Below are 27579 nucleotides of genomic sequence, written 5' to 3' on the forward strand. Positions count from 1 at the left end.
TTTATTTAGTTTACCGTATTAGTTTATTTCAAAAGTGATTAACAAATGAAAACAAACAGAAAAATATAATAACATACAATCAACACTGATGTCACACTATTCACAGTATATTAGCCGTTTTCTTCCACAAAATGTAGTTCTAAGTTTCCCCTGCTAATTACAAGCTACATAAATAAACAAAAGTTCATTAAAATTATTTTTGGTTTTATGTATTTATTTTAAAAATGTTTGTTTTCTTGACGGTGTTAATCTGTTAGAGTGCTTTTTTAAAACTAAGACATTGCTACAGCTACCACATTGCAAAGATATGTCACCAACGCAAAATGCAGATTATTACTACAAAAACAATAATATATCTATAAATAAATGTAAAAATATTCTTCATTTCAGCACCTGATATGCCTCAATACAGTCCACATGTAGGACATTATTTTACAACAAATATTTACACAAGTCTTTCTCCCACTTGTGTACACAGAGCTAATTTAAATAAGCTTAGGGTTAAAGTACAGTAGTAAAAATAATAAACCATCATATTTTTTCAGGTCTTCTTGACTCCTGACGCTGAATCAGGAATCCGTTTGCTTTTCTGACCCAGTTCTTTGATACAGCTTCAGTATTTTTTTGTCATGAAAGCTTTTCCACAGATTCTTCTCCAGAATGAGATCGTGGTTGATGTAGAAAGTTACTTCGCTCAAAAGCTTCTCCGCATAATAGTTTGAGTATTTACTGTAGTCTTCTGTCATAAATCCATATGCACTCACCTGTGGAGAGCAAAGATAGTACATAGTATTAGTTTTAAGCTTAAAAAAAACAACAACAAAAAAACCCCTGCTGATTTTGGATTTTGATACACTTTTAGAGCTTAAGAGATTAACTTAATGTAGAGTCCAACAAATTATAATCAGGTTTGTTGATTTGGAAATACTGTTAGTTAACTAAGAAATCTTTAAGAAAAAAAGAAAAAAAATCCAAAACTGAAGATTCAGAATCACTTGTCACAATGAACTTTTCTTCTTTTTAATAAAACGACACACTCTTGGTCAAAAGCTGCATTGATCCATGTTTCTGCAGTCTTTCTGAAGGGCTCAAACAGGAAGTGAGCTTTTCAAAAATAAAAACTGAATTTCAATTTAAAGTTAACCTAAACCATCACTATTACATACTAAGAATGACAAAAACATAAAGACAAAAAGCATTGCACAAAATATACAGTCTAAATATTCCTTATTTATGACCAACTTACAGTGTCGCATGTGTGCAGAGCCACAAAGAGAGTAAACGCCCCGTTGGTTGGTCGCACAATTGCCCAGTAATCTCCACTAAGGTCATTTGAACTTAGATACCTGTTGGCAGTGAAAATGTTAGCCTGATGGGATGTGTAATCTATGCAATTAATTATTATATGAAACCAATTCACAATACAAGTGTCACTTTCCAAAGGAGAATGACTAAAGTCTGGAAAATACGGTATTTACTGATTTAATTTGACTGAAAGTGGACTCGTTATTTTAGAGGTAAAAAGAACCAACAGCATTCAAACAGCTTTTAACACTGATTTTTAGCAGGATAGTATCGGATCTTGGTTCAAACACTGACCTGTTTCGAACGTATCGCAGGAAATCCTGGTGCAGAACATAGAAGCGATCCTCACTGAACTGCCCTGAGTAATAAGCTCTGGGTCTGGAGGGAGAAAGACAGGCATTGGTTATTTTGGAAGAAGAAGATGAACTCTGTCAAAATGTTTGTTCACAAAGACAGCAAAACCATAAACGACTCCACATATTCCTCCTAATATTCTCTTTGGTGTTTAAACAGTTTAGACTTTCAGCATAAATCCACCAGCTCAGTGTTCGCTTTAACCGTTCCACAATCAGTTCTGATGTGTGTTTGGGATCATAATCCTCCCGGAACTATCAATCCTGTCTGAGTTTTAATCATATATGATTTTAGGAGCAATTTTGCAGATAATTATTACCATAGAGATGCAAAATTTAAAGCTTAAAGCCAGAAAATACAGCTTTGGAAAAAATGAAGAGCCCACTCCACTGAACCCCATTGAAAACCTCCTGGTTATTCCACCAAATATTCATTTCTGAACTCTTCCTGAGTTAAAACATTATTATTGTTGTTTCTAAATGAATATGAATGAATTTCTTTGCATTATTTGAGGTCTGAAAGCTCTGTGTCTTTTTTTGTTATTTTGACCGTTTCTCATTTTCTGCTAATAAATACTACATTTTTGCTTGGATTGAGACATGTTGTCAGTAGTTTATAGAATAAAAGAACAATGTTCATTTTCCTCAAACATATACCTATAAAAAGGAAAATCAGAGAAACTGATCATTGTAAGTGGTCGTCTTAATTTTTTACAGAGCTGTACATGTTGTTTAAGAAGAGATGTGATCATAAAAATCCCTTGTTCCATTTCTACTAAAATTAGATTGTGACAAGTATAGAAATAATAAACCTCAACATTAAGCACACAAACTGCACTCACTCTTGATCTTGGTATTCACTGGAGGAAACTTTCTCTCCTTTGAGAAGACCCTGCAGCCACTGGAAATCCCTCAAACCCTCAGGAATCAGGACATACTTTATTCCCTGTAAGGAAGAAACACTGTGAGAAAAGTGTTTCTAATCTACCTGTTATGATGGTTTCTGTGTCATTTTAATACTTCGTCATGTGGGGCAGATTTGTATCCGTACTCCTTAAAAAACTCAAGGGATGCTGTGATTGAATGAGCGGTGTGAACATAAACCGACGTTTTTGTCCCTACGTCTTCCTCGTAGCCGTTGATCACCGCACCATTCATCCTGTCGCACAAATGAAACACAGCTTCAACATTTTTTATGCAAATAGGAATTATCAATGTTACTGTAATTTGTAATTGAAACCATCTAAAAAAATTGTTCAAGTGAAAACAAAAATGACAAAACACTTCTAGATGTATCTATGTATTTACCACAACTCATATTTTCAGTCTACACTGCATATCAAATCAAATTAAATAAACCTTTTAGCGTTTCTGTTTGAATATTTAATTAACATAATGCAGAACTTTTACACATGTTATGCAGAGGCTGTAGCTCCAGATAAATTTATTTAGTAGCACAGTAAAGTATAACTTTCTATCCCCTAATATTTTACAGGTATGGAAGCCCTGAAAGGCAAAATGTTCCACAAAGAGAGAGAAAAAAACCAAACTTTAAAATATATTAACCTATATTGTTTCTTACTTGGACATTTCTTTTAAAGCCAAGAGAAAAATAAAATTTAGTCAGCGTTAGAAAATGGGTCTTAAAAAAAGCTTCTCTCAAAATAATTTATTTTCTTTCTTACCCTTCAGGGCTTCCATATAAAGGAAGCATTCAGTTAAAGGTCCTATGAACAAGACATAAAACATTGCTTTATGTTTTATTGCTGATTAAATAAAATGAAATAAACGTAGAAGAGACAGTTTTATATTTGTAAATGTTCCTTGATACTGAAATGCTGTCAGCACAATTAATGTTGACTAAATTAGACGGATGTAATGATTTTAAGACAGCAAAATCTATTTTTATTGGTTACACATTTTGCAGTTTGGACAGTGTAAATCACACACCAGGTGCAAACATTCCTGCTTTGTCTTTCTACTATAATCCATCAAATCCTTTGGTATTTTGTGGTTGCTTTTTAAAAATCACTCCAAAGAAGACTTCACCAAATGGTTTGTTTTCCTACCGAAACACATAGTCGTGAGCATCAATCTCGGCGCCCATCTTTGAGCCGTTCAGGATGCCGCCCGTTCCCACCACGGCGCAGTGGACGCAGCCGTCCCCGCCTGGCTTTGGGAGGAGCAGCGGCTCTTTGGGCTTTGGGATCAGCTTCACTACAGGCATTACATCTGCAAGCAAACATTTACCAAGGATGGTTACAGCTGGTTGATTTGCTCCCGCTGAGCCTACAAAGGGTCACATGTTTGAAGCACTTATTAACTTTGTAGAATTACGTCACTTAATTTATTACTGCTAAATTTCCTGTGTTCCAACTTCTTGGTTGTGAGTATAAGCCGTTTGCAAAAAGCAGAAGTGAGAACAAAAGTCTTTCACTGTTTTATTTTCTACCTTTCAAAATGGAATAATATGCAAAAGCGATTCATGGAAAACCCACCTATTTTAAATTCTGGGCTGTAGTGAATCGAAATACATTTACGGAAGAGGAAAAAGTCTGACTCTTTCTCAGAATTGTGACGTTAATCCATGCTCACTTTCCATGTCAAAAATATTACTTTTCAAAATCAGAATTAAGATTTTAATCATAGAATTTAGACTTTCTATTGTACAAATTCAGACTTTTTTCCTAAAAACGCTCACTTTAATTTTTTATCTTGTTTTCTTTGTTGCTCAGAATTATTACTTTATTTTTTTATTTTAATCACTTTGATCTCAAATTTATGCTGTTTGTCGGATATACCTCAGAAAAGCTACTGCAGGTACATCAACCTGATAACAATAATAAGGTGATTAGTCTAATTAACAATCCATGATTTCCACAACGAGAAAGAATATTTCCAATTCCCATAATTTAGGGCGTTCATTAATCTTCTCAGGAGTAGATAAACTGAGCCAAAGCTCAGATTAAGCCAGATAATAAAAGATTGTGGCAGAATGATGTAGGTTTGCCAAGAGTGGAACAATGTTTCGGACAGATAAAACAAAAATTAAGAAAATTACAGCATTGTGTTTTGCAATATCTGAATGATCTTTCACTTGTAACCCAAAACGTGAATCAGCCAGTCACATGTCAGCAACTCAAAGCATTTGGGCATCTGGATTTGATGAAGACGACCTTAAGAAAGCTCAAACCAAGCATCAGAACTGGGAAGAGCAGCTTAATGCAACATATTAAAGCTCAGGTTTCTTGAACTTGACATTAATTAATGATCCTCTAATAATCTCCACAGTTTCCAGATTTTAGCAAAGATCAGGGGTCTGCCACCTTTATCATCTAGTGAGAGGTTTGGCCAAAAAAAAAAGTTAAAATGTCACACAATATTTTTATTCTTCAAACATCTAATAAATTTACATAAATATCTACTAATTTTAAATTCTGAAGGGATAATGGTTTGAGAAACATTTATGGAAGAGGAATAGTGCCATTTAGAAAACTGTATTATAATTCATTATAATTTTTAAACAAACAAACAAAATTTGACCTCTATTTTTTAAGATTTAAAGTAAAAATAAACATAAAATGTTGCAAGAAGAACATTTTTCATCTGCGGGATGAAAAATGACAAGAATAAGATTTAAAAAGATATTGCTGGTTCTTTTAGTGTCATTCTTTGTGGAAACTCAGTGCAAATAGTGCAGGTGTTACGGTCACTGACCTCTAGGGGCTCTTTTTTTTGAGAGAGCTCTGTGTTTTCTGTTTCAGCTCTGCCTGATTGCTGCAGGTGAAGTGTGTTGGGGCTCGTCAGCCGCCATATATAAGCAGCAAGCTGGAGATGCCAGAGCCCTCTCCTTTTGTTTGACCTGGGCCATGAGCTGTGACTCTGCTTGAGAGCTGTGTGTGTGTGTGTGTGTGTGTGTGTGTGTGTGTGTGTGTGTGTGTGTGTGTGTGTGTGTGTGTGTGTGTGTGTGCGCGCGCGCGAGAGTGAGAACGTGAACTGTCTTAAGTTTGCTGTGAGCAACTTTGTACGATTATTCAGATGTGGAAGCTGGTAAGGGTTCTCTGCCATTTTTGTTATAACCTGTTTTCTCCTGTTTTTTGTTAGTAAGGGAGTTTAGGTTTTGTATTTTCCTTTAGTTCTCCTTTAGCAAGTGGTTGTTTTATTTTATAGTTATAAGGGGGTGTTTTGTTTATTATTTTGGCCTTGGAGACCCTGAAGTCTTAAGCTCCCCTGTGTTTTCTTTTCTCCTGTATTAGTTGTTTTTATCTGGATTGTAAAATAAATTATACTTTTGTCTTAACTGTTTGGATTACTTTTTAGTTTTATGTTAAAGCCCAGTGCCAGAATTTACTTTAGGAATTTTAGGGTGGGGTTGTAACAGCAGGAAAAAAAACTGTTAAGAACCTGCATCTAAAACATGAGCTGGTTCTTTTATTTTTCAGCCAAACTTACTGCACGGTCCAAAGAGCTGCAGGCTGCAGACTCCTGATTTACATAATGGATCTGCAACAACTGTGTCAAATTCTCCTGCAAATGTTTTACAGCTTGTTGAATATTTACCAGGAAGAATTAAAATGGTTCTGAAGACAGAAAGTTGTCCAATCAGGTACTCACAAGGTGTAAAAAAATGCCTGAAGGATGTACATGAAGAAAAAGCCACCCAGCCAGCATGGATAGGTGGGCCCCACTTGGGTTTGATGTGGGCTACATGGGTTATGAGTGGGCATGGGTTTTATCTGGGCTAACTGTATGGGACCGATATGGTAACCTAAAATGGGGCCCACTTGGGCTGGCCCATTTGGGCTAAACATATGGGCCCCATTCAGCATTAATGTGGGCTAACTGTGAATGGGGCAGAAGTGGGCAACACTATGTGGGGCCCATGTAGTTTCGGTATCACGGGCCCAACATGGGAAGCCCATGTGGGCTGACCACATTGAACCCACATGAGATAAGTATGGGCTGACCGTACATGGGTTGGACCTGGGCATGCCTATGTAGGCCCCATTCCTTTTTTATGTGGGCTAACTGGGGATGGGGCAGAAGTGGGCAACACTATGTGGGGCCCATGTAGTTTCAGTATCACGGGCCCAACATGGGAAGCCCATGTGGGCTGACCACATTGAACCCACATGAGATAAGTATGGGCTGACCGTACATGGGTTGGACCTGGGCATGCGTATGTAGGCCCCATTCCTTTTTTATGTGGGCTAACTGGGGATGGGGCAGAAGTGGGCAACATTATGTGGGGCCCATGTAGTTTCGGTATCACGGGCCCAACATGGGAAGCCCATTTGGGCTGACCACACTGAACCCACATGAGATAAGTATGGGCTGACCGTACATGGGTTGGACCTGGGCATGCCTATGTAGGCCCCATTCCTTTTTTATGTGGGCTAACTGGGGATGGGGCAGAAGTGGGCAACACTATGTGGGGCCCATGTAGTTTCGGTATCACGGGCCCAACATGGGAAGCCCATGTGGGCTGACCACACTGAACCCACATGAGATAAGTATGGGCTGACCGTACATGGGTTGGACCTGGGCATGCCTATGTAGGCCCCATTCCATTTTTATGTGGGCTAACTGGGGATGGGGCAGAAGTGGGCAACACTATGTGGGGCCCATGTAGTTTCAGTATCATGGGCCCAACATGGGAAGCCCATGTGGGCTGACCACACTGAACCCACATGAGATAAGTATGGGCTGACCGTACATGGGTTGGACCTGGGCATGCGTATGTAGGCCCCATTCCTTTTTTATGTGGGCTAACTGGGGATGGGGCAGAAGTGGGCAACACTATGTGGGGCCCATGTAGTTTCAGTATCACGGGCCCAACATGGGAAGCCCATGTGGGCTGACCACATTGAACCCACATGAGATAAGTATGGGCTGACCGTACATGGGTTGGACCTGGGCATGCGTATGTAGGCCCCATTCCTTTTTTATGTGGGCTAACTGGGGATGGGGCAGAAGTGGGCAACACTATGTGGGGCCCATGTAGTTTCGGTATCACGGGCCCAACATGGGAAGCCCATTTGGGCTGACCACACTGAACCCACATGAGATAAGTATGGGCTGACCGTACATGGGTTGGACCTGGGCATGCGTATGTAGGCCCCATTCCTTTTTTATGTGGGCTAACTGGGGATGGGGCAGAAGTGGGCAACACTATGTGGGGCCCATGTAGTTTCGGTATCACGGGCCCAACATGGGAAGCCCATGTGGGCTGACCACACTGAACCCACATGAGATAAGTATGGGCTGACCGTACATGGGTTGGACCTGGGCATGCGTATGTAGGCCCCATTCCTTTTTTATGTGGGCTAACTGGGGATGGGGCAGAAGTGGGCAACACTATGTGGGGCCCATGTAGTTTCAGTATCACGGGCCCAACATGGGAAGCCCATGTGGGCTGACCACACTGAACCCACATGAGATAAGTATGGGCTGACCGTACATGGGTTGGACCTGGGCATGCCTATGTAGGCCCCATTCCTTTTTTATGTGGGCTAACTGGGGATGGGGCAGAAGTGGGCAACACTATGTGGGGCCCATGTAGTTTCGGTATCACGGGCCCAACATGGGAAGCCCATTTGGGCTGACCACACTGAACCCACATGAGATAAGTATGGGCTGACCGTACATGGGTTGGACCTGGGCATGCCTATGTAGGCCCCATTCCTTTTTTATGTGGGGTAACTGGGGATGGGGCAGAAGTGGGCAACACTATGTGGGGCCCATGTAGTTTCGGTATCACGGGCCCAACATGGGAAGCCCATGTGGGCTGACCACACTGAACCCACATGAGATAAGTATGGGCTGACCGTACATGGGTTGGACCTGGGCATGCCTATGTAGGCCCCATTCCATTTTTACGTGGGCTAACTGGGGATGGGGCAGAAGTGGGCAACACTATGTGGGGCCCATGTAGTTTCGGTATCACGGGCCCAACATGGGAAGCCCATGTGGGCTGACCACACTGAACCCACATGAGATAAGTATGGGCTGACCGTACATGGGTTGGACCTGGGCATGCGTATGTAGGCCCCATTCCATTTTTATGTGGGCTAACTGGGGATGGGGCAGAAGTGGGCAACACTATGTGGGGCCCATGTAGTTTCAGTATCATGGGCCCAACATGGGAAGCCCATGTTGGTTGACTGCATAGAAACCAGATAAGTATGGGCTGACCGTACATGGGTTGGACCTGGGCAGGAAAATGTAGACCCTAATCCTATTTTATGTGGGCTAACTGGGGATTGGGCAGAAATGGGCAACACTATGTGGGACCCATATGGGCTGACTGCATTGAACCCACATGACATAAGCACGGGCTGACTGTACATGGGTTGGGCCTGGGCATACATATGTAGGCCCCATTCCATTTTTATGTGGGCTAACTGGGGATGGGGCAAAAATGGGCAACACTATGTGGGGCCCATGTAGTTTCAGTATCATGGGCCCAACATGGGAAGCCCATGTGGGCTGACCACACTGAACCCACATGAGATAAGTATGGGCTGACCGTACATGGGTTGGACCTGGGCATGCGTATGTAGGCCCCATTCCTTTTTTATGTGGGCTAACTGGGGATGGGGCAAAAATGGGCAACACTATGTGGGGCCCATGTAGTTTCAGTATCATGGGCCCAACATGGGAAGCCCATGTGGGCTGACCACACTGAACCCACATGACATAAGCATGGGCTGACCATACATGGGTTAGACCTGGGCAGGAAAATGTAGACCTAAATCCTTTTTCATGTGGGGTAATGGGAAAATTTTTTTTAAATCTGATTAGACAATGTGGTTACCCTGTCACTTTTAAACTTTTTACTATATGTCAAAAGCAAAAGCTGCAAGAGCAAGATTATAAAAACTTTGAAAAAAATTATGAGATGTCAGATTGATGGCCTTTAGCTAAGGAAATTGTTACTCAGTTGGCCTGTATTGGAGCTGATAAAAGGTAAATTGTTGAAGCAATTGTATAAGCTTTCTACAAAATGAAAAGCTCTCCTTGGATGGTTACCTCGTCTTGGAGGTCATAAAGAGGTATTGTATTTGAACCATGCTCACTACATGATTTCTGTGTCTGGCTCATTTACTAACACCGACATTACACTAGGGTTCCAGAAGACCAAAATATGCTTCAATGCTTTATTTTTTAAACCAGTTCAGTATTGTTCAAGCTACACTTTGAAGTCCTAGCATTTTACTTTTTATTATTTTACACTAGAACAGTCCAGATGTCCTAACATTTTTGTGACATTATCTGTTAAATATGCATAATCTTCTGCTGCTCACTCAAAATAGGTAATGGTTCAGAGTGGACTTTTGTCCTTGCTTCTTTTTTTAAATGTAATTTAATTTTATTTTATTATCAATAGGATGTTCAGACATCCAAAGTGTTCATTGCAGCTTTTTCACAGAAGGACTTAATTCTTATTTGGAGAAATAGTTCAGATCAGATCATCGTGAAAAATATTACAAAATGTTTAGAAAATGAATTCAAACAAAACTCAAGTGAGAAAGACAAGAGTAAAATTTTTAGCATCTGTTTTTTCATCTGTAAACATTTTCCAAGTTGTCAGCATAAATAAAATAAAAAAACTAAACATTTCTATTAATGATTATTTTTTATATCTTTTAATCTTTTTTCAATAATCTTTTTAACCTTTTTGTTCATTTTTTCTCTGGCACCGTTGCCAATAAAGGTTGGTGAATTGAAGTAGATACTTTACACATCCACTAAAGAAAGTAGTTCCAAAACACATTTGAATAAGGACGACTATATTTATTTATTTTTATTGAGAAAATTTGTGAGTGCTACATTGGTTTTACATTTGTTAAACCGATGTATTACTCTCAAAATTAATCTCGTGTTTCTTGGAGAACGTACAATTGTTAACTGCGGATGGATATGCGGTTTCAAAATCAAACGTAGTCCCATCAGTCCGTTGGCGCGGAGTCTGCAGGTTCGCTGGCCTTCTACTAAAGAATCTGTAAGTACACTTCTGTCTGTTTTGTCTGTATTGTATCAAATTTTAGGGAGAGATTTTAAATCGCTAGTTAAAACATTTGTTGCTCGTAATGGTTCGGATGACCGGAGTACCCCGAAAGACCTAATTAGTTGTTTCTTCTTTTTTTTGGCTTTTTTTTTGTTTTTCTTTTAGGTGATTTTTTTTATATTGTTAAAACACACACAATAAGTCATTTGCCATTATTGAGGTAAGAATATTTGGATGCAGAGCGATTTCAAACTGTTCTGGGCCAGATCATTTTCAAATACGCTGCGGCGCCATTCACCGGTAAATTTGAGCGCCAACGCGGCAGAATAAAATCGGTTCACTAATGAATCTACGTTGCTAGCGGAGGTTGCTTTTAAAGTACCTTGACACGATAAAACCACTTACATTATTTATAAAGAGTAACTACTTCGCTTTCATTCTGTGTACATGGGTTTTTAACAATCTTTCTCGCAGCCAATTAAGCCAGCATGCATAGCTGGGATCCATTAATTGTGCATTTTTAATTATTATTATATTTTTTTCTTCATGAAACTGCATTGAATCGTGTCGTTATGGGCTAGATAGGTAATGATGAATGGGCATGGGTTTTGTCTGGGCTAACTACAGGAGGCCCATATGTTTAACCTAAAATGGGACCCATATTGTCAGCCCATTTGGGCTAAATGTAGACTGTATTCAGCATTATTGTGGGCTAACTGAGAATGGGACAGAAATGGGCAACACGAAATGGGGCCCATGTGGTTTCAGTATATTTGGCATAAAAGCTTTTTTGTAAATAGAATGAAGGCATAGTAGTAAATATTTTAAAATCATGTTTGTTTTATTGTGTAAGTGACATTTTAAAGCGTTTTATTCTGTCATCGTTTGACTGCAAAAAACATGACAAGTGGGTGTTTAGGTCTCAACTAGCCATTTGTTTGGTCAATGCAAATGGGAGCTTTAGATTTACCAATGTTTTAATACTTTTTAAAAAATTATTTTCTACAGACTACTATGGAGAAGCGTGAAGAAGGCTTGCAAGGGCAGAAGTGACATCAGATCTTCAAAGAGATAATGATATTCCAGAAAAGCGACGTAGAAGGTAACGTGGAACAGGGACTTCTGTAACACACAACTCTAGATCAGTGGTTCTTAACCTGGGTTCGATTGAACCCCAGGGGTTCGGCGGAGCCTCTGCCGCGGAGGGAAAAAAAACTTGTGTAAAGTCGTGATGCGCCGCTTTGCCATCATTTGCTGCGGAGGATCACGTTACATTGCTTAGCCAATCAGTGCTGCGGAGGAGCGCAGGGATGGGGCAAGGAGGGGGGGGGGGTTCGGTGAATGCGCATATGAAACTGGGGGGTTCGGTACCTCAAAAAAGGTTAAGAACCACTGCTCTAGATCTTCTGTCTCCCTGGTTGTCATTTGAGCTGCTCTCAGTTCTTTTACCCATTTGGTTCTCCTTGCTTTACTTTTTCCTTCTAATCCTTCAAAATTTATTGACTTAAATTGATACAGACATTAACAATTGGCATTTTGTTCATGTATAAAAAGTAAGCTTATAAACTATATATGTGTGAAACAATATATAGCTTATAACAAATCAATTAATAAAAACTAAATGTATCATGTGTCCTGATTTTAAAATGTTGTCTTGTAATTGTCATTATACTTAAGGTTGTCATGGTTGCAGAAATTGGAGGAGGGTCCTTAGATGATGCAGTACAACAAGCTGTGCGATTCCTCATGTCCCCTGAATTGGCCCTCCAGTTCAACCTGTTTGGCCGACATAGGAAACAAGTTCCGGGACCTGCGTCTCTGATGTTTTGTATGGTAAAGATCAGTTTTTATATTCACGTTTTTTCTTGAACATTTGTTAATTTTGGTTGTCTTATGCCTTTTGTTCATTTTTAGTAATCTTTTTTTTTTTTTTTTTCTTAAGATTAAAAACTGAGACTTCAATTTTTGGTTTAATTCACATAGTATTCTTTCACTGTGCTCTCAAGAACTTAAAGATTTGATTGCTGACAAAATTTGAAGGTAATATTGTTTGCATTTCAAACAGTATTAACAAAATATACAAGACCATGATAGAACCTTTATGTCAGTAGTTGATTTATATACATTAATATATTTTAAATTTACAATAAGAATATAGTGTGTGTACTAGGGATGCTCCGATCAGGTTTTTTGCTTCCAATTCTGATACCGATCACCCATGGGGCTCATCTCTGCCGATCATCTGGATTGGCTGTTATTTTTTCACTTTAGGTATAAATGATAACATGTTATCTGGCAAAATTAAAAAGTCTGCGCAGTGTGACGGAAAGAGTAGATCAGCTGCACATGCAGGCTGCGAATGAGATACAGGTGATCTGCAACAAGAGGCCGTGATCAGCGATCACCAATCAAACACATTTTCACGGAAATTAACCGATTATGATTGCTGATCGATCTGCACACCTCTATGTACATAATAATAATGACTCCAGAGTGCTTTGATTTTGGCAGATCCCTGCAAGCATTTCTGCCCCTTGAAGGGGAAGAGATGCACATTTCATTAATGTTACATTGTACTAAAAGTAAAACACTAATGCAATTTCTACCTTTGCTTGTTTTTTAGGGGCACTTAAAAGAAATGGATCCATCCACGGAATCACACAAAGATACGGAAAAGGCACTCGAAGTGGGTTACTGGAGCCCCGGACAGAGGTGGAAATAGAAAAGTTAGAGCGACTAGGGAGGCAGCCAGCTCAGACTCAGGTGGGCAGGTTCCAAGATGGACAGTTACAATGATGTATGAGAGCTTTCAAGTGTGGCATATAGGTTATTAAAAATATTTGACAAAAATGTAGTGTGAAAGAGCTATGTAGGTGTGTGTGTGTGTGTGTGTGTTGATATATATTTATATGTATTTATATATAGATGTACAGATCTATCTATATAGTTGCATATCTAGATATAGATCTATATACATTTATGTATCTACATATTTACATAACTAGATGCATAGTTATCTAGATAACAAGATATAGTTATTTAGAAATATAACTAGATATATAGATCTATATATATAGAGATAAATATATATTTACATAGCTAGAAATCTAGTTATATAGATAATTATATATCTACATATAGATCTATGTTTATACATTTGTTATATTAAACTAGTTTCTGTTATTTTCAAATCTGCCATATGAATAATTTTGTAGATTTCTTTTGCCAGTGCATTTCTTGTGGCATCATTTGCTCTGTGTCAATAAAGCTCTTATAATTGACGAGTTAAAAAAACTGAATATTTTAAATTACCAAATAAAAACCTTGACCAAAAGACATTTTTCATCTCTTTTTCTTTAATGCAGGTTTTGTGCTAAAGCATTTTAATACTTTGGTTTGTTGATTAAGATTGTATATCTATTAATGTAATTCACTTTCAGGTTAGGTGAGAAAGACCCCATTGTTCCTACTGGAATGAGGCATCTGGGCCCCACTGAAAACCCAGTCAGCACCCATTTAAATCTACCTGGGCAAACCCATGTGGGGCCACCATGGAACCCGTGGACAAACCCACTTGGTACCCATATTCTAGCCCAGTTTAGACCCAGTTGGGGCCCAGGTAAAAATGAAAGCTCCCAAGTGGGGCCAAGATGGGCCTCATGTAAGTTACCCATCTGGGCCCCACTGAAAACCCAGTCAGCACCCATTTAAATCTACCTGGGCAAACCCATGTGGGGCCACCATGGAACCCGTGGACAAACCCACTTGGTGCCCATATTCTAGCCCAGTTTAGACCCAGTTGGGGCCCAGGTAAAAATGAAAGCTCCCAAGTGGGGCCAAGATGGGCCTCATGTAAGTTACCCATCTGGGCCCCACTGAAAACCCAGTCAGCACCCATTTAAATCTACCTGGGCAAATCCATATGGGGCCACCATGGAACCCGTGGACAAACCCACTTGGTACCCATATTCTAGCCCAGTTTAGACCCAGTTGGGGCCCAGGTAAAAATTAATGAAAGCTCCCAAGTGGGGCCCAGATGGGCCTCATGTAAGTTACCCATCTGGGCCCCACTCAAAACCCAGTCAGCACCCATTTAAATTACCTGGGCAAACCCATGTGGGGCCACCATGGAACCCGTGGACAAACCCACTTGGTACCCATATTCTAGCCCAGTTTAGACCCAGTTGGGGCCCAGGTAAAAATTAATGAAAGCTCCCAAGTGGGGCCCAGATGGGCCTCATGTAAGTTACCCATCTGGGCCCCACTCAAAACCCAGTCAGCACCCATTTAAATCTACCTGGGCAAACCCATATGGGGCCACCATGGAACCCGTGGACAAACCCACTTGGTACCCATATTCTAGCCCAGTTTAGACCCAGTTGGGGCCCAGGTAAAAATTAATGAAAGCTCCCAAGTGGGGCCCAGATGGGCCTCATGTAAGTTACCCATCTGGGCCCCACTCAAAACCCAGTCAGCACCCATTTAAATTACCTGGGCAAACCCATGTGGGGCCACCATGGAACCCGTGGACAAACCCACTTGGTACCCATATTCTAGCCCAGTTTAGACCCAGTTGGGGCCCAGGTAAAAATTAATGAAAGCTCCCAAGTGGGGCCCAGATGGGCCTCATGTGAGTTACCCATCTGGGCCCCACTCAAAACCCAGTCAGCACCCATTTAAATTACCTGGGCAAACCCATGTGGGGCCACCATGGAACCCGCGGACAAACCCACTTGGTACCCATATTCTAGCCCAGTTTAGACCCAGTTGGGGCCCAGGTAAAAATTAATGAAAGCTCCCAAGTGGGGCCCAGATGGGCCTCATGTAAGTTACCCATCTGGGCCCCACTCAAAACCCAGTCAGCACCCATTTAAATTACCTGGGCAAACCCATGTGGGGCCACCATGGAACCCGTGGACAAACCCACTTGGTACCCATATTCTAGCCCAGTTTAGACCCAGTTGGGGCCCAGGTAAAAATTAATGAAAGCTCCCAAGTGGGGCCCAGATGGGCCTCATGTAAGTTACCCATCTGGGCCCCACTCAAAACCCAGTCAGCACCCATTTAAATCTACCTGGGCAAACCCATATGGGGCCACCATGGAACCCGTGGACAAACCCACTTGGTACCCATATTCTAGCCCAGTTTAGACCCAGTTGGGGCCCAGGTAAAAATTAATGAAAGCTCCCAAGTGGGGCCCAGATGGGCCTCATGTAAGTTACCCATCTGGGACCCACTCAAAACCCAGTCAGCACCCATTTAAATCTAACTGGGCAAACCCATGTGGGGCCACCATGGAACCCGCGGACAAACCCATTTGGGGCCCATATTGGCAGCCCACTTTTATCCCATATGGGGCCCACATGGGTATGCTGGCTGGGCACCTACCATTATATTTAAATCCCATAAAACCAAAAGGATTGTTGAAGTGCGAGAGCCGGTTCCACTCTCTGATGTTGAAGTTGTCTTTGTGCAGAAACATGCGAATGTTGGGAAGGAAAACTTTCTGGAAGTCCTCGTCCTTTGAGTTACGCAGAGACTGCGGACAAGTCTGAGTATGCAAAACAAAGAGCTACATTTAAAGATAACGCTAAAATTGCTGTTTTAGAGTTATCTTTACTTGGTACTTAAGATCAAATGAGGATTTGATTTTAAGTACCAACTCAGACAGCTCAGGAGTCAGCAGCTTAATCAGCTACTGGAAACGCTTGCAAAGTGAAAGCAAACAGGGAACGGATTAACCCGAAAAGCAAACATATAAAGACACAGCCAGCAGCAGATCACTATTCTCCCCAATGTTAACCCATGAGGTTCCTGTTCAATCCCACAAAAATACTCACTGTTGGTGTTAGTGGAGCATCCAGATTGTATATGTCCTCAAAACTCCACTGAGGAAGTTTTTTGAAGGAACTTAAATTCATGATGGGGACAGGGTTCTCAGGACCTCTGCTTTGAGTTTTAACGTTTCCTAGGGAGTAAATGTTGCTTTTATTGGTTTTCCTCTCAATCTTTGTTGGCAAACCTGATGACAGACTCAGCTTTCTTATCCTTTGCACAACATGAATCAATGCATCTTTGCCTCTAGGTAGTACTTTTCTTGAGAAAACTTTCCAACTTTAAGAAAAAGAGAGAGAATGGTGAGAGGAAGTAATTTGAATAAATAGTTAAAAGGCATCAGAGGAATCTAGTGTAGAAACTTACTTTGATTCTCCTTTATAATTTTCCCCAGAAAGAATAAAAAGAAAAAAGCTCACTGCCATCACCACCACCAAGGAAAAAAATGCTGTTTTCTGCATCCTGAAGTGGTTTTGCTTTTCAGAAAATACGTTTCCCATGAAAAGCCACCTGCGTTTAAAAGAGAGCGCTCAGTCATGCCTTTGTAGGTGAGCCAGATAAGTAAAGTAGTATCAGGCACTGGGCGGGGAATTTATTGAAACCTATGGAGGCAACCTGAAGCATCTGATATATGTGGGAACAGAAGTGACAGAACAGGTCCTGGACCTGTTTTCTGAGAAAAGAGTAGCAACACCCAAAACATACACAGAGCTCACACACAGCTTTGGAGTGTGTGGACGACTGAAAAGCAGGAAAGAGAAGCGGATCTGTTCATTGACAGGTCAGCTTTGCATGTCCACCTGCTATGTGTGGACAGGTGGGGTGTGTTCATATTAATAAGACAGTAAAATGTGAGAAATCAAATGACACTCTGTCTGCATTGAACAGGCAAATATTTGAATTTGTTGTCCAGGAGCAAAGAAATGTTCTGGACAAACAAAACATTACATCATGAAAATCCAAGGGTTTGAACTATGGAGAAGCATTATTATAATACCAATTATGCATCAAGTCCTTTTGCATTTTGCTATGTTACAAACAACAAATGTTATTGCATTTCATAGGGATTTTATATGAGCATACAATGTAAAGCTTCTGTGCACATACATCTGGAACCTTGGCATCAATAATTTATAAAACCACCAGTCATTTGGGGTCTATATCTATATTTGCACATCTACAGACTGATATGTTTTTCTTCTTTGCAAAATAGTTCAGACTCAGTCCTCCTGGATGGAAATAAATAATAAGTGAATAATAAGGCTTGCAACACAGTAGTTTTCCAGTAAGTTTTAAAGGATTAATCTCATTAATTTTGTATCTGAAACATGTTAGGCTGATCACAGCATGTTTTACAACAGCTGCATCCAGACGTAGGCTTAAATGTCTTAAATTATAGACTTAAACTACATGTATTCAGTTGAACTTTTCCTCTTCAGGGGTGGAATAATTATTGGTAACACTTTATTTGAAGGGGGTGAATAAGACTGACATGACACTGTCATAAACATGACATAACACCTGTCATGAACATGAATAAGCCTTCATGAATATTTATGACTGTTGTCATAAAGTGTCATTCGGTAAATTATGACACTTTTAATACAAAGTTGACATTATTCAAAATGTCTTTGTTATGACAACTTGACATTAACCAAGAAATCATTGCTGATATAAATTTGTTATAAAAGTATTACTGATTGCACTTTAAAAATTAGGTAACTTTATGTTATTAAAGGTAAAATTTAAACAGTAATGATTTCCTGGTCAATGTCAAGTTGTCATAACAAAGACATTTTGAATAATGTCAACTTTGTATTAAAAGTGTCATAATTTACCGAATGACGCTTTATGACAACAGTCATAAATATTCATGAAGGCTTATTCATGTTCATGACAGGTGTTATGTCATGTTTATGACAGTGTCATGACAGTCTTATTCAACCCCCTTCAAATAAAGTGTTACCTAATTATTTAATATTCCACTTTAATTCTTAAAAGGTATAAATTATTCATAGAGGCAAACATATTTTCACAAATTCAGTGATAAATGGCTGAATAATATAAGTTAAATATATGCCAATAAGTTCAAGTCAAACATGGTGCTTAATTATACACAAATAATCAAGATAGAGGTGTATTGATCAATCAAAGTATTTCATCTTTTCTGAATTATAACATCTGAGGAGGACTGAACTGCGTTGCCTCATCTGAAGGTTTATAAATCATGTGGTTATAATTCTCTAACATGTCTGTCTATTGTATAATAAACATTTCTGGATCAGGTTTGGTAGATCAGAGTTACTGTATAAATCATGCTTCTATCATGAGACTATGAAACATAAAAAAGACTTAGATGTTGCAATGTTGCTATATAATGTGGTGAAATTAAGAAGTAATGATGATTTTAAGCAATATAATCATCCAGCAGAGATCATCTTTACCAAAGAGGCAGGAAGGGAATTTCCCAAAGACTGAGCTCAACTACTCTAAACTGATTTTATAGGGGGTTAGTTAGTCAGGCTATCTGCTCTGGTAGCCAGCCTGCAGTCTGCTGCTTTACAGATATGATCCTAGCAAAGCGGCCTACAGTTTTAGAGACTCTTGGCACTCATGTTTTGACACCAGAAATCTTTCAGACCCTTTTATTCTTGCAGACTTGGGGTTAGGCTCGTTTAAGTTTCCTCCATCAATCTTTGAAGATAGAAGCAATTCTGTTCTAAATAAGTGTTGATCTTTCAGCCAGCTGACCGGCACTGCACAGCAACAGGTGGGTAACTAGCAACCGGAGACACTATTCTCCATTCACTGTTCACTTCTGCTCTCCCTGTGGGATCTAATTAATATTTCTGTGTCTTTAAACCTTTTGAACATTTGGGATACATTGATGCCAATGACCAGTTCCACAATGGAAAATTATTTACTTTAGTTGCATGCCCTGTAAGTAGTTGAATAAAACTGTTTTATCATTTCTTTCTGACATATTTGTTCACAAGTTTATTAGTTTTCTTTTAAAGGGTTGTGCTCTGTAAGAAATAATTTACTAATGGATCAGTTTTGACATGGCACGCCACACTGTAGCAGGAAACTGAGCTGTTAAATATTCTGCCTTGGCTGGTCTGCTTCACAAAAACAGACGTAATAAATAGAAGCGTTTTCTTAGAATTGAATTCAGATTAAAATATTTTTAGACCTGCCGAACAAGTGTGGCAGAAGCAACAAAGGCAGGAATTTAATTAAATAAACAGGAAATCAACAGCAGCAGTTTTCCTAGAAACAGCTTGGACTGAAACTGAATAGGCACACACAAATTTATACAACGTTCTGGTTTATTATGCAACAGTTTGAAAGTTAAACTCATAGAACTAATAGAAACAATGCTCCATTGTGTTTTTCATAATTATCTGATCGGCGCAGGCGTGCAAGTGTGTTTAATACAAGTTAAAAACAATAAGCAGTTGTTGGAATGGACAGCCGTGTTGAATACTGCAGGGAAATTAAATGACATATTTGGAGTCCTGAATAAGTCATTGGAGCAGATCAGGTTGCGGAGGAGTCTCAGATGGAGTAGAGTCTGAGCTGCTCCTCCAAGTCTCCTTCAGACATGTCCCCGAATGTCTCCTTGTTGTCTTTCAGCAGCTGGAAAATGGCGGCCAGCTGCTCCCGTTGCACCCTGGAGGAACAGACACAGAATAAAATGTTCAGAAAGTTTTCTCCAGGTACGTAATAAATGCACTTTCTAATAAACAGGAGATCCTGCACAAGGATTTCTTTGTATCTCGTCTGGAAAATTTAGGCGTAGTGCTCCAAATGCAGAAAAAAATAACAGAATCTATATTTGAAGAAAACAAGTAATACTGCGGTATACAGCGTGTTGCAAAAGGACGTTCACATTTTATTGCATTACAGTCACAAATCTCCATTTATTTTATTGAGATTTTTGTGATACATCAACACAGAATTATGTCATTTTAATGAAGAAGAAAAGTGATAAATGGTTTTAAGATGTGACTACAAATGAATAACCTAAATTACAATCTTAATAAACAAAATAAAGTAGCCATTTTCAGAGCCTTTGCTACAATGAAAGGTAGACCATTAATCAGAGAGGAATCATTTTAGCTCTGGAGGAGCTGCAGAGATCCACTGTTATGACGTTTTACTGGACAATAAATTGTCCCAGAAATTATTGCGACAAACAATTATATTTTGATTTTGATTTTCAAGTAATATCAGTCATGTAAGTACATCCTCTCAATAAACTTTAATTTCTAATGAACATTAACACCGGAACTGGGATATATTTTAAATATCCAAAATAAATAAACAAAACACCTAAAGCAACAAATAAAATGGAGACTTTTGTCATCTAATGTAAAGAGAGAGATAGAAGAAAAACAAATCAACATGCAAATGGAAATTATCAGACTTGTTTTAATTTATGCAATTCATTGATTTATTGCTTATTACGATACTGATTAGGTAAGAAAACATGTTTACTGGACATAAAGCTCCAGCTTTGGAGATAGTACAGACTGAACCCAACAGACTTGCAGCTGTAATTGCAGCAAATGATGTTCTCCAAAGTCTTAATTCAAGGGTTGCTGAATAAAAAAGCACTCCACACTTTTCAGATTTTTATTCCTAAGGGATTTTGATGTAGGGTTTGGTCCCGTGTAACACTTTGAGAATATTTCAGCTGTTTTAAATGTGTGTTATATTTTGTGAATGTTATCTTTACTTGCTGAAGTGAAGTTTGAGTACCACTATAGGTGAGTGCTGATTTTGGAAAATCACTCTGTTCATATTGACACACTGGAATCTCAGAGGTGCATTAAGTTTACAGCTGACTAAATGAGAGATAAACATTTACTCAGATTTAGTAGCAGACAAGCCTGATTGCAGTTTCTATCATTAAAATACTTTAAGTAAATGTTCAGGTTTTGCAAACTACTTAAAAAAAAGTACAAAGTACAGCAGTGCCATTGCAGGAGAAGGAGTATGGATGAATGGAAAAAACAGTTACACAAAAGTGTTTCACTGTAAAGATGGTTTGTAGTGTGTTTTGTTGTAACCTGAAGTGTGAAATAAACTTCAGTGGAGTTTGAAAACAAAATATGTGTATAGGTTTATGTCTGGTTGAACGATGCGTGTGCCCAGTTGATTTTTTTTTTTTTTTTTTTGGGGGGGGGGATTTTATTGTAATCCATAGGGGGGCCCCAGAAAATCTGTGGCACTGGCTTATGACTAATAAAAACCCAAAATTCAGTTTCTTAAAAATAATAATAATAAAGAAAATTTTATATTATGCAATTAAGAAGAATGTTTTTTATCCAGAAATGTTAAAGCTTAAGCTAAAAAAAGAGAAGCCGGATGCTCAGAGAGTGCTGAGTATTAACAGAAAGTTGAGTAAAAGGTAGAACTGTGGTGGAAAGAGGTTTATATGCAATAAAAATTAATTTTATTCTAAGAATTTGCATAATGTCTCTTAATATTTCTCCTTCCAAAAGGACTTAACATGGGGAATCTAACAGTTTCAGCTAAAGTCCTAGATATGTCTGCAAGTTATGACTCTTAAAGCACAGACTCCAGCTCTTTCCGAAACACTCTATTTTTATTTATTTTTTTTAACCACAGTTCTTCCTCCCACTAAACTCTCCAATATAAATATTTACATACAAATTACTTTTCTGGGGAAAATTCATTTTAGGTTAATTATAAACCATTTTAATCAAAATTAAGAGAAATATACTTGCAATATATAAAACTATTTGGAATGAATTTTCATTTGTTTTCTGAATTACTGAAATAAAAATGAACTTTCCAATGTTAATCTATTTTTTAAATGCTTCTGCGTTTGACTGGACAGCTCCAAAAAGCCAACGTGTCGTGACACTCTAACCCCCTCTTGTGGCGGAACAAAGAAAACCCCAACAAGGGAAACAATCAACACCTGCTGAGGCACACCTGTGGACCACACTTCTAATGGAGGAAAACAGGAGGAAGACGTGGGATCAGATAAGCAACACTGTCACACCAGTCGCTTCATGGCCACATGAGGATAAAGAGCCGCTGAGGTAAACATCACTGCTGAGGTCAAGATTGGCTAATTGCTAATTAGTCGATTTCACCCACTGGCCAGAAAGGGACTCTTTTAGGACAACTAGGTGAGGATAACTCATACTTTACCACATATCTGCTCCTTTTTCAGCTTAACAGACACTTAACGTCTGCGTTGCTTTTACTCCTGCAATGATAAGAGCAGGATATGCAGATATGCTTCAGACAAAGAAAAAAATCCCAACAACTTTGGCGTTTTTTTTCAAGCAGCGCTTTAACACTTGGATTTGTTTCTTTAAATCTCCTGTTATTCGTCCGTCAGACAGCTAATGGTGCTTAGCAGAGGCTCAGTCTCACCTTTACTCTCTCGTCCGTCTAAAGCTGAGCCCAGACAAACGTGCACCGTCCAGAGTCACACGTGAAGCAGCAAAATGGAAGATGGGTGCAGAGCTGATGTTTGCGATAATGATAGATCTGACCATATGGACTTTTAATGGAAAGTTTTATTGCATCTTTTAGCTTTTTGTTTGGTTTCAGTGTATCTGAGTAGGGTTTATACAGATATGTTTTAGGCTGGGATTATTTTTTTCTCTTTTTACAGATCAGTTATCAGAACTAGTGACGGGCTGTCGAGTCGTACACACATCAGTACAAAACTCAGAGAGAAAACATCTGACGGGTCAAATATTCACACCTTTTGGTCTCTTTATCCACCTTAATCTTGTCAAATGTTGCTATAGGACTGATTGTAGGGGAAACTTTTGGCGAGAGAGCACAAATTGCAATAAAGCAATTAGTTTTATACAAGTAAAAAAGTTTGTAATTTAATTATTTTATTTTTTTCAACTTTTCTGCTTTATGCAAGGCTGAAGCCACAAATTATGCCACTGCTTATAGGTTAACTTGTGGCTACAGCAGATGTGTGTTGAATCAGAATCAACTTTATTATTAGCAATTTGACTTTGTTCACAGTTTCTATCCATCCATTATCTTCTGTTTTCCTTAGGTAGCCCAAGGCGTTCCCAGGCCAGATGAGGAATTATACAAACAAGGATGGAAAATATTACATTGGAAGTTACTATTAAAGCTGGCATGTTTGCCTCCATCACTTTGTCAACAAATGGTCCAGGGAGGAATATTTTTTGTGGTTGGTCCAAGAAGAATTGCCTTCTGAAAACGACCGAAAAAGAATGTGAGCTATGATGATCAGTAGAAATAGAGTAAAGCAGTGTTTGTATTTTTGATGCATAACTTATAGACGATGGTTCTCAATCCTGAGGGTCCACCGGCCTCAGCTGCATGACTGAAAAGACCAATATGGTGTCGCAAACTCAAAGAGCCAGACTATGGGTCTCTCCAGACAATGACACCAGAGCATAACACCAGTGTGAGGCGAATAAAAATATGCCCATCCTCATTAAAGAAAATACGACAAACTTCATGACCGTGTCAGAAAAAGCTCTGATGCACCACAGGAGTTTTAAGCATCTGATTTATATTAACAAAGTTGGAGAAGCTGCTAAAAATGAGTATGCTTAGATGCTAATATCCATAACAGAAAGCCTTTTCTTCAGCTCAGTCTTTCAAAGATAAACGCACAGTTGTGATTACATTATCCTGTTTAAGTTTTAGAAGTTCAGGTTCCCACATGTCTTATTTGAATTTGCTCGGTTTGCTTAAATCAAGAGTATGCAGCGCCAGTCCTCGAGTGCCACTGTCCTGCTACTTTTGGTAGCAACCCAGATCTAACATTACAGAATGAAAAGTCTACATTACACCTTTAATCTGCTCATTTACTATTTATTTGATTCAGATGTATTGGCGCAGGAATGAATCCAAAAGTTGCAGGACAATGGGACTTGAGGACTGGAACTGCAGATCTCTGGTTTACATGTAATTAGGATGTTTATCCACAAAGCATCATGGGTCATATAAGAAAAGTGTATATTCTTCTAAAAGTTTTTCCCAGTTTGTGTTTTTCACTAACCTCTGCTCCTCTGCCAGCTCTTCTTTGGACATCATCACCTCTAAATGGTGCGATCGTGCCTTTCCAGGAACATACTTCAAGGAATTATTTGCATCCGATTCCACTTTCGCTGTTCAAGCAGAAAACAAGAGTGCATGCTGATGAAACGGAAATAAATCCTGCCTACCTGTTTGGTAACATTAAAATGAGAATGTAGCAAGAATTTCAGGTGAAAATGCTTACCGTTGTCCCCTGGGCTCTCTGTGGCTCCTTCAGTCTGGGGATAAGAGAAAGCACACTTTAGGAGCTCCGTATCAGAGAGCCCAATGAAAGACCTGCGGCCCATCGCTGACGAGACCTCGGACGACGAGTCTACCTCTAAACTGGGGACAGAAAGGCTCGATGTGGAGGAAGAGGACTCGACTGCTGCACCGCCTTCTGCGTGAAAGTGCGGGTGTCCCTGCTCCTGTCAGAGAATTATTACGTCAGAAATGACCTACCTCTTAAATTAATCAGATAGTGACTTTTTCTGCTTGTTCTTTGCGTCTGATCCAGGTGGCTAAGTTTGCAAAGGTTCTTAAAGTATGCAAGTTGTTTCACCGAGTTTCAGGTGGCATTTTGTGGCTATTTATGAATGGTGAGCACAAATCAGAGACGGCCTCTGTGGAAGCTGAGGTATACCCACAGGTGTTACCTTTCTAAATAAAGACAAAACTAAACAAAATACATCAATCTATAAGTCTGACAGATATGTTCCCTTTCTATTGTACTGTCCTGTTGCACAGTTCTCTTCACAACTTCCAGGTTGAATACTGTCTGTTCCTTACATCCATATCAGTCATTTGTTTTTATGAAATAAAACCAACAATTTTTAATCTGAGATGCTTGGAACTGTTTTTTGTTGCATAAAATAAAAATGTTTTCCATGTAGTTCTTCTGGATGCTGTGGATTATAAGAAACAACATCTAAACCAATATTATAGAAGTAATCACGATTGTGGTTTGTTCAGATCCAGCTTCCTTCCCCATCGCACATGAGCGTATGACTGGGACTGACTGAATGCAGTTTTAGTGTAGAGCACTTTGGCTAGCACGACTAGAAAACACTACATAAATTCAGTTCATGTATTTATCAATGTTAAGTATTCTATGAATATTTGTACATTATTAAAAACATGTTACCCTTCTGAAAAGTACGTCTATACTGTATATCCACTCAGTACTTGGTCAGGGCTCCTTTTGGATGAATGAATGCATCTTTGCAGTGAAGCAGCATGGAGGCTTTAAGAGTCTTCTGATGTGCTAAAGAGCCAGGTTGCTTTTATAGCAATCTTCAGCTTGTCTGCATTGGTGGCTCTGGTGCCTATCATCCCTCTCAACAGATTATCTGAGGAGTTCAGGTTAGGGACAAAATCAGCATCTTCATAAAGCTTGCCAGCAGAGGGAACGACAGCGGCACCGACTTTGGTCTTGAAAAAACACAGTGGACCAACACCAACAGATGAAATGGTTCTGTAAATCATCACAGACTGTGGAAGCTTCACACTGGACCTCAAGCAACTTAACTCTCCACTCTTCCTCCGGTCTCTGGCGTCTTGATGTCCAAATGATGCGGTGAACAGAGGACTTTAGTCCTCTGAGCAACAATTAGAACAGCCAAGATGCTTCTGACGACTTTCCTGGTTCGCTTGACACAAAAACTCTTGACAGTTGCAGAATATGACCTGGATACATCTGTGTGTGGTGGCTCTTGAATCCCCGACTTCAGCTGCAGTTCACACCTAGTAAATCTCCTCAATACTCTTGAATGGGCTTTGCTTCATATTCCTCTCACACAGCTTTTTTCTTCCACACAACTTCCCATAAAATACATTAAAAAATTACTTCTTTATCATTTTTGTTTTAGCTTAGTCTCCTACCATAGTGTTATATCACACATCTTCATTCACACATCTTTGTGGTCCACATATCTGTGGACTGCTGGAACCAGTTTGGGTGTCCTTTCCATTACTATATATATATATATATATATATATATATATATATATATATATATATATATATTCTAATGCAAATTACAATAAATTAACAGATAGTCTTATGAATTGGTGCATGGTAAATTGCCAAAAATTACTATAACTTCTTAATTTTCAAAAATGTCAATGTTGTTTATATTCTAAAAAAATTATATATATATATGTGTGTGTGTGTGTGTGTGTGTGTGTGTGTGTGTGTTAATTACTCTGTAAGCCCTTTCTAAAGTCTGGCCCAATACTACACTGTGTGTGTAAAATAAATATTCCAAATTTAGTCACAAAAAGAAACATCTATTCAATAATATTATAATGTAGTAAGTTGCATCTATACATTGCGCTTTAGTTAACCTTTATTTATGGATCTAGAGCTCCTCCAGGCTGTTGTACATCCAGACACTATCTGAGTACTTAAAACAGATTAAGGGGGAATTACGCAAAACACTAAAGCAAACAAAACACTTTCCTGCAGCATGCCAGACCTACTCACAGATTTCACTACATCCCAGTGGTCGTGTGAGCTCCCACTGATCTCACTCCAGTTGTCGGCTTCCGTCTTCCTCCCCTGCCCGGCTACATGGCCGTTCAGCTTCGCCTCGGACGTCGCTGATCCTCCGTCTCCTCTCTGGCCGAAGAAACTTCGCGCATTCGCGAAGTCCGCCGCGGGTGATGAGCCTTTGAGCAGCGACGTCGCGACCACCATGGCGAGCAGCGTGAAAATGATAGCGGCCAATACGAGAGTTGCCTCCATTCTTGTGATTCTTGTTGCGTCGCCGCCCCGGCGTCCACTCACTCGGCCATCCCGCTTGCTAGCGATAATCCCCCACCGTCAAACATCAACGGCAACGGCCGCAGTTTATCGGATACGGGACAATCTCCCAATCTTCTCTCCAACCAGAACGTCACATCCTCTGGTTGCAGCCCCCACTCCTAACCCCGCCCTCTCCGTCTGCGGACTACCGGCGGTTGGACCGGGCAGTTGGACTGGCACGTAGCAGTGCAACGTGCTCGGCTCTG

General features: G+C 39.6%; 2 protein-coding genes and 2 long non-coding RNA genes across 6 annotated transcripts; 2 read left to right on the plus strand and 2 right to left on the minus strand.

Annotated features, from left to right (window-relative positions):
- On the minus strand, nt 1-17217 carry LOC106927480 (alpha-N-acetylgalactosaminide alpha-2,6-sialyltransferase 1-like). Its single transcript, XM_015003089.2, has 9 exons — nt 16870-17217; nt 16509-16782; nt 16057-16219; nt 3728-3890; nt 2679-2817; nt 2501-2604; nt 1600-1683; nt 1247-1346; nt 1-764 (listed from the first exon to the last, which is right to left on the minus strand). Exons 1-9 carry the CDS (start codon nt 17001-17003, stop codon nt 570-572), a joined length of 1356 nt encoding a protein of 451 aa, XP_014858575.2. The 5' UTR covers nt 17004-17217; the 3' UTR covers nt 1-569.
- LOC148153706 (uncharacterized) lies at nt 10512-13518 on the plus strand. Of its 2 annotated transcripts, XR_015766351.1 has the most exons (4): nt 10512-10662; nt 11677-11770; nt 12346-12501; nt 13292-13518. It is a non-coding gene; the product is annotated as an uncharacterized LOC148153706 (long non-coding RNA). The 2 variants fall into 2 exon arrangements; XR_015766350.1 differs by lacking the exon at nt 10512-10662 and having other exon boundaries at nt 10907-11770.
- A 2597-nt stretch (nt 17218-19814) lies between the features above and the next one.
- mxra7 (matrix-remodelling associated 7) lies at nt 19815-27485 on the minus strand. 2 transcript variants are annotated; one of them, XM_015003085.2, is made up of 5 exons: nt 27053-27482; nt 24906-24995; nt 24773-24806; nt 24551-24659; nt 19815-20176 (listed from the first exon to the last, which is right to left on the minus strand). In XM_015003085.2, the coding sequence occupies exons 1-5, from the start codon at nt 27311-27313 to the stop codon at nt 20062-20064; spliced, it is 609 nt and encodes a 202-aa protein (XP_014858571.1). In that variant the 5' UTR covers nt 27314-27482; the 3' UTR covers nt 19815-20061. The 2 variants fall into 2 exon arrangements, with proteins under 2 accessions (XP_014858571.1, XP_014858569.1); XM_015003083.2 differs by having other exon boundaries at nt 24773-24995; nt 27053-27485.
- LOC106927478 (uncharacterized) lies at nt 22580-24658 on the plus strand. The gene is made up of 3 exons (XR_015766389.1): nt 22580-22670; nt 23570-23755; nt 24568-24658. It is a non-coding gene; the product is annotated as an uncharacterized LOC106927478 (long non-coding RNA).
- Nucleotides 27486-27579: the final 94 nt, after the last annotated feature.

Source organism: Poecilia mexicana, unplaced genomic scaffold, assembly GCF_051168715.1.
Source record: "Poecilia mexicana isolate PSO_F unplaced genomic scaffold, ASM5116871v1 scaffold_19, whole genome shotgun sequence".
NCBI lineage: Eukaryota > Metazoa > Chordata > Actinopteri > Cyprinodontiformes > Poeciliidae > Poecilia > Poecilia mexicana.

Excerpts from the sequence above, each read along its gene's own strand:
- LOC106927480 (XM_015003089.2), bottom strand. The coding sequence starts at position 17,003 with ATGGGAAACGTATTTTCTGAAAAGCAAAACCACTTCAGGATGCAGAAA. Across the intron at positions 16,220-16,508 it reads ATGCTCCACTAACACCAACA|ACTTGTCCGCAGTCTCTGCG; the intron begins GTGAGTATTTTT and ends TTGCATACTCAG. Across the intron at positions 1,684-2,500 it reads AGTGAATACCAAGATCAAGA|ACCCAGAGCTTATTACTCAG; the intron begins GTGAGTGCAGTT and ends TTCTCCCTCCAG.
- mxra7 (XM_015003083.2), bottom strand. The coding sequence starts at position 27,313 with ATGGAGGCAACTCTCGTATTGGCCGCTATCATTTTCACGCTGCTCGCC. Across the intron at positions 24,660-24,772 it reads AGAGAGCCCAGGGGACAACG|CGAAAGTGGAATCGGATGCA; the intron begins GTAAGCATTTTC and ends CTGCTTGAACAG. Across the intron at positions 20,177-24,550 it reads GAGCTGGCAGAGGAGCAGAG|GGTGCAACGGGAGCAGCTGG; the intron begins GTTAGTGAAAAA and ends CTGTTCCTCCAG.